This window comes from Cyprinodon tularosa, unplaced genomic scaffold (genome assembly GCF_016077235.1).
Source record: "Cyprinodon tularosa strain WSP-4 unplaced genomic scaffold, ASM1607723v1 ctg261, whole genome shotgun sequence".
NCBI lineage: Eukaryota > Metazoa > Chordata > Actinopteri > Cyprinodontiformes > Cyprinodontidae > Cyprinodon > Cyprinodon tularosa.
Genome location: NW_024038965.1, coordinates 806751 through 820343, shown reverse-complemented (window position 1 = coordinate 820343; position 13593 = coordinate 806751). Strand labels below are relative to the sequence as shown.

Genomic DNA, 13593 nt, shown 5'->3' with positions numbered 1-13593 from the left:
GAACAAGACATTCACATTCACAGCATGATGGTCTGCCAAGTTCTAACCTAGACAAAGTTGTTTCCTTACTTTTAAGTCAGAGTCAAAACAATAACAGACACTTTGGTTAAACAGTTACCTTGGAAAAGTATGTGGTTTTGTTATGGGAAAAAGGTATGTCTTGTCTATAACCATCTTCCATTAGTGAGACAAACTAGCTGACAAAAAAAAAAAAATAAAATTTGTCCGACAACAGTACTGTATGCATCTTGCCTTTTTGCTTTGCAAAAACCCCCAACCTGTTGTACAGTAAATGTATTTCAATTCCACTTTTATTTATTTTTATTTATCACCATTAAAATTAAGAAAGTCCTCTATTATGGGGATTCATATGTATTACTTGTTCCTCATTTTACTTTTTTGTGTGTTTGTTTTCAGCAGGGGCGGAGCTAGATGGGGGGCCAGGTGTGGCATTTGCCACCCTTAGGCAATCCTGTGGCCACCCCTACCATTTTTTCCCTCTAATACAGATGGTGGCAGCAGTAATACTCTCAAGTAGAAAATTCTAAACATTAAAAATATTTGTGGTTAATTATACACGTCAATATACTAACATCAATGATAAGTACAGAGTTCATGTTCTCTTCAGAACTAGATTTTGTGTTATATGGGGTAAAGAGAAAATGATGTGTCTCTGCAAGTCATCTAGGAGTCTTCAGTTAAATCATAGATAAATAACAATTTTAATAAAAACTTCATTAATTTATGTAGATGTTAGTGCTTTTAAATACCAGTTTTAAACAGAATTTTTTTTTAAACAGATAGGTAAGTAATGACAATGGAAAAAATTTACGCCTCTTTTATACACTACCTTTTATCTAGAAATTATGGATGTTTAAATATATGTGTCTACGTTAGGCTGTAGGAAGTCCTTATGTAGAAAATATGGATGTTTTGCTTGTTCATTTTCCTGTTGGAACAGTGTAGATAGACCCAGAGGTTCTGGTACCTATCCACTTTCGGCCACCCATCAGTGTACATTGGTTATTGCCTGGCCACCCTTATAAAGGTTTTCTGGCTACGCCTCTGATTTTCTGATTTAGGTATGGAGGGGGACAAGTAAAAATTGGCTCTGTTCGAAAACCTAGGACGCATCCTTAGAAGACCGGATTTGAAGGCCGATTACGTCATAGCGCGGCGCAGAGGTCTGGTCGGATTCCAAGAGTCCTCGTTATGCGGCCTTAAAATGCGTCCTTCTTTTTGCCCGATTTGAAGGACGGGTCTGATGTATCCTCGGTATTCTTGGATATCCCAGGAGTCATTGCGAGACCAAGCAAGCCGTGATCAGAGTAAAGGTTACTTGGCGCCGAACAGTGGTGAAAATTGGAAGTTCAGTTTAATATAATACAAGTCATTTAATAGTTCCGTCTGAGATTAATGAAAATAGTTGTTTTAATGGTTATAGAGTCAGATATGTGGCGGTAATGTTTGATTCATCTAAAGGTTTTTATCTGTTACTGTGTAAATGGGTTTGGCTGGAATTTAAGGACAGATTCTAATATATTTGCAGGGTGGGGACTATAAATCTGATAGGATTTTTATCTTTTTATTGCTGTTTTGCACAATATGCTTAACTTCGTGTTTTTTGTTGTTGAATATTAGAGATTTTGCAGATATATTTTTTATAAATATATTGTTTAGATTTACTTATATCTTTCTACCCCTTTTATAAAATAGAATAGAAAATCCCTTTATTTTCCCACAATGGAAAAATTTACAGCAGCAGAAAGATTATTGAAAATGGTCACACAAATGTGGACCTTAGAAAAATGTATAAGAATAACATAATAGGGAAGAGTTAAAATATAAACAATACAATTCTGTAAAGTGTTTTAACAATATAAAACTGGGGAATAAATAACCAATATGCAGCTATGGAAATGTTTACAGTAATGGATATTAGAAAATAGCAGCAGCATCAGAGATGTGCAAAATGACAGCAGCATTTTATTTAACTGACTAAGGTTTCTATCATTACATTTGATTTTATTTGTTCCTGCTCCCGGTGGTTGGAACCTTTATTCCACTCTGGATTCTTGTGAGTGTAGTCTTTGTTCACTTCACAATAAAAAAGAAATAAATAAACAGTTATGAAAACTTCTGTATTCATTCTTTTCCTGCTTTGTGTGTCAACGTTCACGGTTGCTAAGCAACAGAGCATACGGCGGTAAAAACCCGCCGAAGGGTAGACCTGGTCGAATTTACAGCCAAAACTCTTCCGGTCTCCTTATTTTCAAGGACTTCGAAGGATCCAGTCTAGGTAGACCGCGTCCTTCGAGGACCCGTCCTAGGTTTTCGAACAGAGCCATTGAAAGACATTTTGAGTAGTTTATTTTATTTTGAAAGTCCAAGAGGAGGACTACCATTTCCTCATTCTGCTCTCTGCGCACATCCACTGCGCACCCACGTCACCGCTCTGGTTGCTCCAGTCTGGCTCCGGGAAGAAGGGCGCGAGATAGAAATTTCTAAGCGCGGAAGGAGCGATCGTTCCGCCGCAGCTGATCGCACCCTGACTGTAGACTTCAGCTCTAAAACTCCACCTCCTGCACTGTTGGATGCCTCTTCAAATCCTCCATAAAGTGCTGAAAGTCGTGATATTATCAACTTTATTTGCACATGACGTGCAGCAGCGGTAGGGAGGATCACTGGCGCACCGTAAACAAGAAGAAAACAAGGGAGGGAAATGTCCTGGTGGGCGCGCGGGTAAGAGACCGCTCTCTGCGGACTGAATTACTCTCCAGTCATTTAAAGGATTTCCTGGTTATCAAATAGTGTTAATAAAATTATGCTTATTGGATAAAAAGCCAATTGAACACTTATTTTTGACCTGCGACTGCCGCCTTTTTTCAGGCTGGGCCTTTATTTTCCTCCACCCTCTTTCCTTATAAACCCAGAACTATTAGATAAATCACTTCTTTTATAAAAGACGGTCCGATCGTGAATAGAAACAACAAACCTAGCCTCATATTGGCTCCTAAAGCTGAAGCCACTGAGCCTGTTCTCCAGTTCATGATCTCATCTGTCACCCATGTTGTTTTTGTCTGGTTCCCAGTGAGGATGGAGACGAAGCCATGCATCAGGATACGGATTCTGATGTGGCTGAGCAGAAGGAAGGAGGGAAGGGGAAAGTGAAGTGGACACAAGAGGAGGTGATTGTTGGGACATGTCCCAGTCCTGCCGCCATTTGTTTCACTTTGGGACAGCTGACCTGAACAGGCCTGTTGATGTTTGCAGGATGACAGACTCAAAATACTGGTTCAGAAGCTGGGCTCCGATGACTGGAGGAGCATAGCCTGCTACTTCCCAGTGAGTGACTCTTCTAATCATAATTGTTGCATGATTAAAAACTTAATTGATTAAGAACTGGAAAATGTGTTCTTTCCTGTTACAGAATCACACAGAGCAGCAGTGTCAGCACCGCTGGTTTAAGGTCCTGGATCCAGAACTGGTTAAAGGCCCCTGGACCAAGGAGGAGGATGAGAAAGTGGGTAACACTTCGGTTACACATTAGAATACAGAATGGTTCCCCTTATTTTCTAACCTGCTCATGCATGTCGTTAACATTTTCACATTACAACTGCAAGACTTTTGCACTTTTAATTTGATTTCTTTACATGTTAGCCGTCAGCTTGGATGGAGATTGTCTTGAATTTCTGTCTGGGCTTTGACTAGACCATCTTCATACATACATACACTTTCATCTATATAATCGTATTGTAACTCTGTATGTTAAAGTGTAGGTTCATGGCAGGTGAGTTGAAAGTTTTTGCAGCTTGCAGGGTTGCCTTAATTTTTAGCTCCATCTATCGTCTTTATAATTCCATCCAGCTTCCTTGTACTTACAGAGAACAAGCATCCTCAGACAAAATTCTGCTTTTACTGTGGGGGAATGGTATGCACCTAGATCTGGGAGTGGCAGCCTAGTGGTTAGAGCAGTGCGCTTGTGCTCTGAGAAGGTTGCAAGGTTCGATCCCCACAGATCAATAAATCTAATCTTCTAATCTCTAAATTTGTAAATAAAGGTCAATAATTTGGACAAATTTGATCGGATTTCAATTTTTTTCCTCTTTTCAACTCATTGATACGAGTGACATCAGATCTTCATCTGAGAGAAAACAAGTTTAGAAGTTATGAAAACATGTTAGAGGGGAAAACTTTGTAGCCACACAACGTTGAGAACAAGAATCATAAATTCATATGCATAAATCTGTAATTCATATTCATTGATTTATGTACTCATTACTTTGTGTTTTGTACTTTTAAATCTGTAATTTCGTAGTAACAAATTTCTTATTCTTACACATAACTTTGCGATTACATTCATTACTCGCACTTACAAATGTATGCTTGTAAATTTTCATTTCTTCTGCACATTTGTAATTCATATACGTAGGTATGTTATTCAAATGCATGAATTTTTGGATTTGTGATTCGTACTTGAATTGTTGCAGTGATTTTCTAGCTTGTATTTATAACTTCTAAACTTGTTTTCTCACAAATGAAGATGTCACATGAATCAATTGGCTGACAATGAACAAACACAAATCCTACATTTATTAACATTATTTAATTTAATTTCCGAGCTTAGACATGTAGATATTCGATTTTATTGACGGTTATCTTGTTCAGGGTGGTTTTCAGTGTTAGGTTTTCTGTCACTCGTCTGACCTCAGCACTTTGTTCCATGATTTATTGTTTATAAGGTTTGCAGTACATTTTCAAAAGGGTTTATTTTTCTTTCCTTTGGCTAGTCCCCTGAAAATCCTTTTTAAACATCTAAAATATTCTTTCTGTCATGATTTGTGGACATTAAGTTCTAAAGAGAAGCATTATCTCCTGGCCAGACCTTGCAATTCAGTGATTCAGTGAGTCAGAGTAAAAGAAATGTGCAAGTCCAGGAGAAGATCAGTGGCTGGAAGTTGGAGGAGATTTTGCTGCCATTTGGCTGGCTTTTGACTTGGAAGGGCAATTTTAAATGGCTGCTACTGTATCTGGATAGGAAGGATCGCAGTTAATAGGAGGTGGAAGCTTTTACGAGGTGCCAAATTGGGATCTGTTAAAACATGAGAAACATTTCTCCCTCCAGGTCATAGAGCTTGTGAATCTCTACGGCAACAAACAGTGGGCAATGGTGGCCAAGCATCTGAAGGGCAGGCTGGGTAAGCAGTGCAGGGAGCGCTGGCACAACCACCTGAATCCCAACGTAAAGAAGTCATCGTGGACAGCTGAGGAAGATCTCATTATCTACAAGGCCCACTGCCTGCTGGGAAACCGCTGGGCTGAGATTGCAAAGCTGCTCCCCGGAAGGTCGCTAGAGTCCCAGAGAACTGGTCTTTTTATATTCTTTTTCTTATAGACAGTCCTAAAGATCTGATTGCATAAACTTTTCTTCACAGGACAGACAATGCTGTGAAGAACCACTGGAATTCCACCATCAAACGCAAGTTGGAGATGGGCTTCTACTCTCGAGAGGTGTTCAGACCAAATGAGCTTGATGAGATGTTGGCGCGCTTAAATGGAGACATGCAGGTGCATCTTTTGGCCTCAACACTCTGTGTATATATATATATATATATATATATATATATATATATATATATATATATATATATATATATATATATATATATATATATATACTTGTGTGTGTGTATTGTGTGTATAATAAATGTATATCTTGTCACTCAGGGGGCCAGTAGCTCCCAGGATCCTTCCAGCAAAGAATTGGACCAGAAAATCATACTTTCAGTAAGAATCTATTGTATTGTTTTGTTTCAATCAGTAATGAATCAAAACCATGCAGGAATATTTCAACCCGTTGAACCTTTTCATATTTCGTCAAATTTATCTTAAAGAACATTTATATCTTCTACAGATGTCTTTCTACGCGTTTCTCCTCCAGATTTATTTAAGGGTGGTTAATAGAGTTTAAAATGTGTATATATATATATATATATCTATATATATATATATATATATAGATATATACACATTTTTTTTTTTTTTTTCGCTAAAGATGCTTATTTTTATTCCTTACATGTTTTTGTTTCTGTCTTTGTCATAACAGAAATTCATTATGGTTTAATTTACACCATTAATATTCTTGAAAACATGTTTAAGTTGAAGGGGTCTGAATACATTTTTAAGAGCATAGATATTATTACAGCTACTATCTGTGCTGCTTTTTTCTGCACAAATTGCAGGAAACGGCAGCACCTGTAGCTGTAACCACCGATGAAGCAGAGCCGTCCAAAGCTGCCTCCACACCCAAGAACAGTGCAAGCATCAAGAGTGATGATGAAACCAGCGAAGAGCCAAATGGGACCAACTGGGTGGTTGACAGCTCCGGGTTTCTTTCCCCTACGGGACCCGCGCTAAAGGAAGTACTGGAGATGGTGGACGGGGTAAATATCTATAAATACAGCACACCTCAGACCTGTTAAGTCTAAGAGCTTAATCTATAGAGCATTATGATGGTTTAGGACTTGGACGGCTGGTGTAACCTGGCGGCGTTCGACCTGCCGGTGGACAGCCCCAGCCCGGAGCGGCACCAGTTTCGCCTGGAAGGCAGCGCCCTGCAAGAGCTGAGCAAATGCAGCAAAGGAGAACTCATCCCCATCTCCCCCGGAGGGATCAGCCCACCGTCCATACTGACCCGCCGCAGCCGGAGACGCGTCACATTGTCTCCAGACAGCGGCCACTCTATGACGCCAAAGAGCACTCCTGTCAAAATCCTGCCTTTCTCTCCATCTCAAGTAAGCCATCATACTGTTTATATCTGGGAAATTCTTTAATCCAAAGCTGATGATCACTGTACAAAAAACCCTTAAGTAGTTAAAGTTTCGATGTTGGGTACTGCTGTTTAAAGTTTCTGCTCAGCGTTATTTTGGCCCTTAAGGCATGCCGTAGTTAGGACAGCGATGACATCATCACGTTGCCATGACGAACGTTGCTGCTGCCTGTTGGAAAGTTCGGCAGTTACAGTGGCTCAATTGCTAACACAGGGAAGGGACACTGATGAGTACGTTTAATATGTGAGTGTTTATTGCAGTTAAATGAGTTACTTTTTCGCTCTTAGTTACCTGTTGATAAGTCTTTGTTATCTGCTGTGTGTGTATTGTAGAGTGTTGTGTCGAACCTACGCATCCACTAGATGGCGCCAAGCCTTGATTGTTAGCTAACTTTTGTCGTGTGCTGATTAACGGTACATTAGAGGTTGAACTTTTTAGAGTTTAATTATTTCCTCCTTAGCTTATCAATGGTGTGATGTGTTATTATAGGGTCATTTGAATTATCTTCCTTGTCTTGATTTAGGAAACCACACTTACATAGGCACCTACCAGCACCTTATGTCCATTTATGTTCAATTGGAATCCGAAATTGAGTTTGGAATACAGACCAGTTAAGGGATCCTGTCTCATGTCTTCATTCTCCACCTGCTGCACCTTCTCCTTTTTCATTTTCAAATCATTGTTGTGGTAAAAAAAACAAAACAAATTAAGGTCAAATTTGCCAACAAAAAGTAGATATATCATTTTGACATTTAGCTTTTGTTATATTTGTTTTGCATTTTGTGGTTAATCGATTGTTTTAGTGAAGATTTGGAGCCAAAATCTAATTCTAATTCAAAATTCTTTTTTTTGCCTATCTAAGCAACAACAAAATGAAAAAGCACTTTTTTGCTGCTTTCACCAAGAGATGGCAGATATATGCTGGTATATCACAACAGATACCTACTTAGTAAGACAGTCAGGTCTAATTAATTTGCAAAACATAGTCCAATCAATCCAGACATACTGACAGATTTTTGTTTAATTACCCTAATTTAAATTTAACTTTTATTGTATTTTTAAGTGAGAAAGTCCACCTGGAAACATCATCTGTGCAGTCAGTTCATCAAAATTACAATCCTGCCCAGTGCCTTCAAATATTATTTCGCTGTCTGAGCCGCTCAGACCCCCACATAGCACTGTCACCTGGAATCCCCAGCAACAGCTGCCAGGTCGCCTCTTTGGAGATTTTCCCCTAATGTTGGTGGCGGCTGGATGTAGATGTTAGCGTTTTCCAGGTATGCGGTACAAGCTGCAGGCAGCATAATGATAAAAGCAAAAATATTTTGCACGCAGGTTTTGACATTTTAAGTTAATTTAGGCGTTGATAAACAGCTTCAGGGGAGAGATCATTGCGATCCGCATCAGCAGTGCTGTATCTGTCTCCCTGCCAGCTCCAAGATCAGCTTCTCTGATTGGTTGATGTGGCCCTGTCAAGCAGCAAAAGTTCAATTTTTCTAACTCAATCAGCTACCGATTGTGATGATGCTCAGAAGCTCATGAGGCGCTGCTTCGGCTGCTCAGATGTATCAAGTTGCACCGCTCCTGCTGCTCCAGATGTGCTGCAGGACCTTTTGATGTGCCTTGATATTCTTCAACCATTGACTTTGCATGTAAACCAGCTGCTTCTGCTGCTCAAAAAGGGTTCGGTGTGAATGTAGCATAAGAGTCACAGGCTGACTTCTCTTTGCGCCTATAAACTGAGAGGGCTCCTGCTGTGTTGCCCATCTGACTTGTCAAGTGGCCTTGGGCGAAAAATGCTTTAACGATTAGATTTGTCTCATTCTAAAACCTCTGATGCTATTTGCTGTTTTCTTTTTCAGTTCCTGAATCTATGGACGAAGCAGGACTCCCATGACCTGGAAAACCCCTCCCTTACGTCCACGCCAGTGTGCAGTCAGAAAGTCATTGTGACCACGCCGCTGCAGCGTGACAAGACCCCCCTCACCCAGAAGGAGAACTCAGTGTGAGTAATGAAAACTGGGCCAGTTTTTCAAAGGTAATCTGGTTGGATTTTGGAGAAATAATCTTAAAATTGTTAAAGTCAAATAATTAAGTAGGATTAGATTTGGCAAACCGATCCTGGTTTTAGTCTGTGTTAAAGTTTTGACTAGATTCAGAGAACATTATTCAAGAGAATTAGGATTATTTCTAAATCACAGCAGTTTGGTTGATTCAGGCTGGAACTCAGGAGTAGATTAAAATTAAATTAAAACTTAAACCTAATGCATCCTTTAGTATAACTGCTTTTTATTAGTGACATGTTTTACTCAAATTCCCAACCATACAGTTTAAATTTTAGACTACCCCACAAACCAGTAGTGTAGAAACTCAAAACAAATTTTTTTTAACTTAAATTTTTACAAGTTGCATCCCAAAGTTTATTGTTCAAATTAAGGCCTCTGAATTTCTTTGATCATTGTTCTCCTAGTCCTACAAAAACTGTAATAAAAAGGGGCAGTTAGATCCAGTAGTCAAGGTCAGACAGACGGAGGGAAGGTTCAAAACATTTATTAACACAAAAACACATAACGGAACAGAAGCGGGCTGCTGTGGATCTGCGAACCGCAGCTGCTACAGGGGGAGGCGGTGCACCGCCCAATCACTGACACTCTGGAGGGAGAAACACAGGTGGGTGACCACAATCATCTGATGGGAGATGATTATCTGTGTGAGTCACTTATCTGGTTAAACAGATCGGTCCATCCTTTCAGAGGAAGGCAGCCGATGGACTGCAAAACAAGCTGCGGCGCAGAGCCGAACAGAGTGTCTCTGATGCAGCAACATCAGTGAGCGGGCAGGAATCCGATCAAGGTCAGGTAAAACGGATCAGACGGGAACAGTTCTGTGATCCAGGAGTCCGTAGCCCGACCAGGGGTTCTGATTCACACACCAACAGACAGATCCAGGGTTACAGGATTCCTCAGAGCGTTCAGGCAGGTTCAGAGTTCAATGAGTACAGCAGTGCGTTCAGGCAGACAAACGCAGATGCAGACAGGCAGGCTCAGTGCTTCAGGGACAGAGACAAGATAATGGTACCATTATAAATGCATAACTTTAAACTGTACTTGGGACTTTAAACTAGCTTCCCCCCGCCAAGCCAAAACAGGAACTGAGAGCACTCGGCAGGAAGGAGCCAGAACACGATCAGGACACGAGAAGACAAACACCAAAACCCTCTCAAGCCACTGGCCTCCTGGGATGGGGGACACAAACCTTTGAATAACAAAAAACTAACGAAACAAACATACCATAAATCCTCTAATATAGGCCGGGGCCTTTATTTCACTCAGGTGCATCTTGGTCCAGGCCATTATTGGAAGGAGGCCAGAATTAGAGGTAGGCCTCTATTTCTATTTGATCCAACAGTCTACCAGTGGAATGAATAAAAAACAGATTTTGTGTCTCTTTGAACCTATAAAATACTAGCTTCATTTACTGAAAAAGTACTGTTACCATAGCGATATACAGAACATTATTCAGACATCTTCCAGCAGCTGCAATTTTTCTGCACGGCAATACGAAAAAAGAAAAAAAAAAGACACAGAAGGGAATCTCGGACAAACTGACTTGCAAAACAAAGCTTTTTAAAAAATTAATGGAAACTGTTCTGCCATCACAATGAAATGTTATTTAAGGCAGGCAAAGTGGAAGTAGGCTACCAGTATCGTATATTCAGAACAACGAAGGCAACGAAATTCAGTCATTTTAACGCTGCCTGGTTACCAGACCTACCGGTGATCACATGTGTCTTTCAGATCAGAACGATTGTTTAAGGCCACTGCGATCTCTGTGTAAGGATGGGACTTCCCATGCTAATGGCTTGGATTCATTAGCAAACACTGCCCCCCTGTGGTACTTGTGTGTTACTATCACAGATTGTTGAGGACTGCCCAGGATCTGTATCTGCATGTATCTACTCTCATTTTTTATTGAAAACCTTAGATGTAACCCTGACTAACAAAAGAAAAGAGATTTCTAAATCCAGATGATTATTTATCCAGTTGAACTACAGGTTTCTGGTTCTGATGGGAATATCAGACTCCAGATTTACAGCTATTTGCATTTTCAATTTTAAAAATAAATGTTAGAAAAGTTCAAGGTGTCAGTGAGTATCTGTCATTTCCCTTCAGGTTTGTTACACCCAACCGCAAGTCTGAGATCTGCTTTACCCCACGGACTCCAACGCCGTTCAAAAACGCCATGGAGAAGTACGGCCCTCTGCAGCCTCTGGTGAGTGTTGGCTTCGGCTTTCCAAAGAGCAGCCCTTAGCTCTGTCTTTTGGATTCAACGTCATTTCCTGCTTCTCTTTCTCAGCCACAGACTCCAAACCTTGAAGATGACATCAATGAGGTCATCCTCAGAGATGCAGGAGTAACCTCTTTGGTCATACAGGAGACGCCACCGGATCCAAGGCGCAAAACAATGGTACTGCTTCAGCTCTGTGAAAATCAGTGGGCTATAGAACACATGGTGATCATTAATTTATCAGATTATTTGGAGACCAGTCCCTGAATTAAGAGCTTAAAACTAATTTAGGTCTAGCCCTAATTCAGAAATGAATGGTGTGGACCTGCAGTGGTAATCAACTGTACTAGATACACAGTGAGGAAAATAAGTATTTGAACACCTGCTATTTTTCTAATTCTCCCACTTAGAAATCGTGGAGGACTCTGAAATTGTCATCATAGGTGCATGTCCAGGGTGAGAGACATAATCTTAAAAAAAATATCCAGAAATCACAAATTTTTTTTTTTTACTATTTATTTGTATCATACAGCTGCAAATAAGTATTTCAACACCGGAGAAAATCCATGGTATTATTTGGTACAGTAGCCTTTGTTTTCAATTACAGAGGTCAAAATATTTCCTGTAATTTTTCACTGGGTTTGCACACTCTGCAGGAGGGATTTTGGCCCAATTCTTCGCACAGATCTTCTCTAGATCAGTCCGGTTTCTCGGCTGTCACTGAGAAAAATGGAGATCAAAGATTCTCTATTGGGTTTAGTTCTGGAGACCGGCTAGGCCACGGCAGAACTTTGATAGGCTTCACTCAGAGCCACTCCTTGGTTATCCTGGCTGTGTGCTTCAGGTCATTGTCATGTTGGGAGACCCAGCCTCCACCCATCTTCAATGCTCTGAGGGAAGGAGGTTGTTCCCCATCTGGCAATACATTGCCCTGGTCATCCTCTCCTTAACACAGTGCAGTTGCCCTGTCCAGTGTGCAGAAAAACACCCGCAAAGCCTGATGCTACCACCCCCATGCTTCACAGTAGGGATGGTGTTCTTGGAATGGTACTCATCATTCTTCTTCCTCCAAACATGGTTAGTGTAATTATGACCAAAAAGTTAATTTGGACTCATCTGACTACATGACTTTCTCCCATGACACCTCTGGATCATCCAAATGGTCGTTGGCAGACAGGCTTTGACATGTGCTGGTTCTAGCAGGGGAACCTTACGTGCCATGCATGATTTCAAATTTCATCTTAGAGTATGACCAGCAGTAACTGTGGAAACGGTGCGCCTGGCTCTTTTTCAGGTCATTGGCCAGCTCCTCCTGTGTAGTAATTGAGACCCCACAAGGTCAGATCTTGCATTGAGCCCCAGTCCAAGGGAGATTGATAGCCCTGTTCAGCTTCTTCCATTTCCTAATGATTGCTCCTACAGTGAAATACAGACATTCCTGCTCCGATTTTTATGCTCAGTCAGGTCTTCTCTTTGTGTTTGACATCAGAATCGCCCTCCTATGAATAAAGTACGGAAGTCCCTGGCTCTAGATGTCAAGGAGGTGATCCCAAAGTCTAAACGCAAATGCAGCAAAGCAGAGGCCAGACGCACCATTAAGGTAACGTGGGAAAGAACAAAACTAGTTTTAATGTAGACTGAACCCTCCTAAATTATGAGCTCTGTGTCTCTCTTTGGTCGCAGGAAGAACCTGTTACAGTTTGTTTCAACTCCTCGTCGTTTTACAGCCAGAGGCCTGAAAACATCTTAGACCAGGGCTTTTTGATGGGACCAAGTGACACGAGCATATTTCCCAGTGCTGTGCCTCCTGCACCTGTAAGTTCCTTAGTGTTCATGTAGAATTTGAGTAATGTAGATTAAAAACCAAAAAAGGTTGTTTCATGTTATTTTAATTATTTGCAGATGTCAAAAGAATGGATGAAAGTTGTTTGCGGGCAAACTAAAGACCAGCTGACCATGACGGAGAAAGCAAGGCGTTACCTTAGCTCTCTGAAGAGCCATACTCCCAGCCGGGCTCTAATTCTGTCCTAAGAATCGTCTGCCTCACAGTGGGATGTGGTTTAAAGATAAAATGGGCAGGAATATTGTCTTATTATTGTTGTTTATAGGTGTTAAAAAAAGAATGATGGTAAGATTTAAAGACATGGGTAAAGTTTTAAATTGGTGAAAAGCCAGAGTTTTTGTGAGTGAACTTTCTGTAATGTGATCTTCAAATTCAGGTAGCACCTCAATAATCCATCCACATGCAGAGAAACTAGCATATTGTAAACTTACATGAATAAGGCTGATCCTCTACTTATTAGAAAGACAAAGTTGGTTTAGCCCTGTAATTTTTATGCTGCATGAATCATAAAACGGAGTACTTTGCTGAGCACTGTTGAGAAGGATGATCTATTTGTCGTTTGTAAATATATTCAGCCTAACTTGTTTTACTGTGTTTTTTCAAAAGTTGAAATAAAAACTAATTGCATGTTAA

The 13593-nt window shown here is 40.5% G+C and overlaps 1 protein-coding gene across 1 annotated transcript; it reads left to right on the top strand.

Moving 5' to 3' along the window:
* The first annotated feature begins 2459 nt into the window (after window positions 1-2459).
* On the top strand, window positions 2460-13593 carry mybl2b (v-myb avian myeloblastosis viral oncogene homolog-like 2b). The gene is made up of 15 exons (XM_038289044.1): window positions 2460-2742; window positions 3092-3188; window positions 3274-3345; window positions 3431-3523; window positions 5126-5346; window positions 5436-5568; window positions 5728-5787; window positions 6243-6443; window positions 6522-6794; window positions 8693-8835; window positions 11003-11102; window positions 11187-11297; window positions 12607-12717; window positions 12801-12932; window positions 13020-13593. Exons 1-15 carry the CDS (start codon window positions 2723-2725, stop codon window positions 13146-13148), a joined length of 1896 nt encoding a protein of 631 aa, XP_038144972.1. The 5' UTR covers window positions 2460-2722; the 3' UTR covers window positions 13149-13593.

Excerpts from the sequence above, each read along its gene's own strand:
- mybl2b (XM_038289044.1), top strand. The coding sequence starts at position 2,723 with ATGTCCTGGTGGGCGCGCGG. Across the intron at positions 8,836-11,002 it reads ACCCAGAAGGAGAACTCAGT|GTTTGTTACACCCAACCGCA; the intron begins GTGAGTAATGAA and ends ATTTCCCTTCAG. Across the intron at positions 11,103-11,186 it reads ACGGCCCTCTGCAGCCTCTG|CCACAGACTCCAAACCTTGA; the intron begins GTGAGTGTTGGC and ends TCTCTTTCTCAG.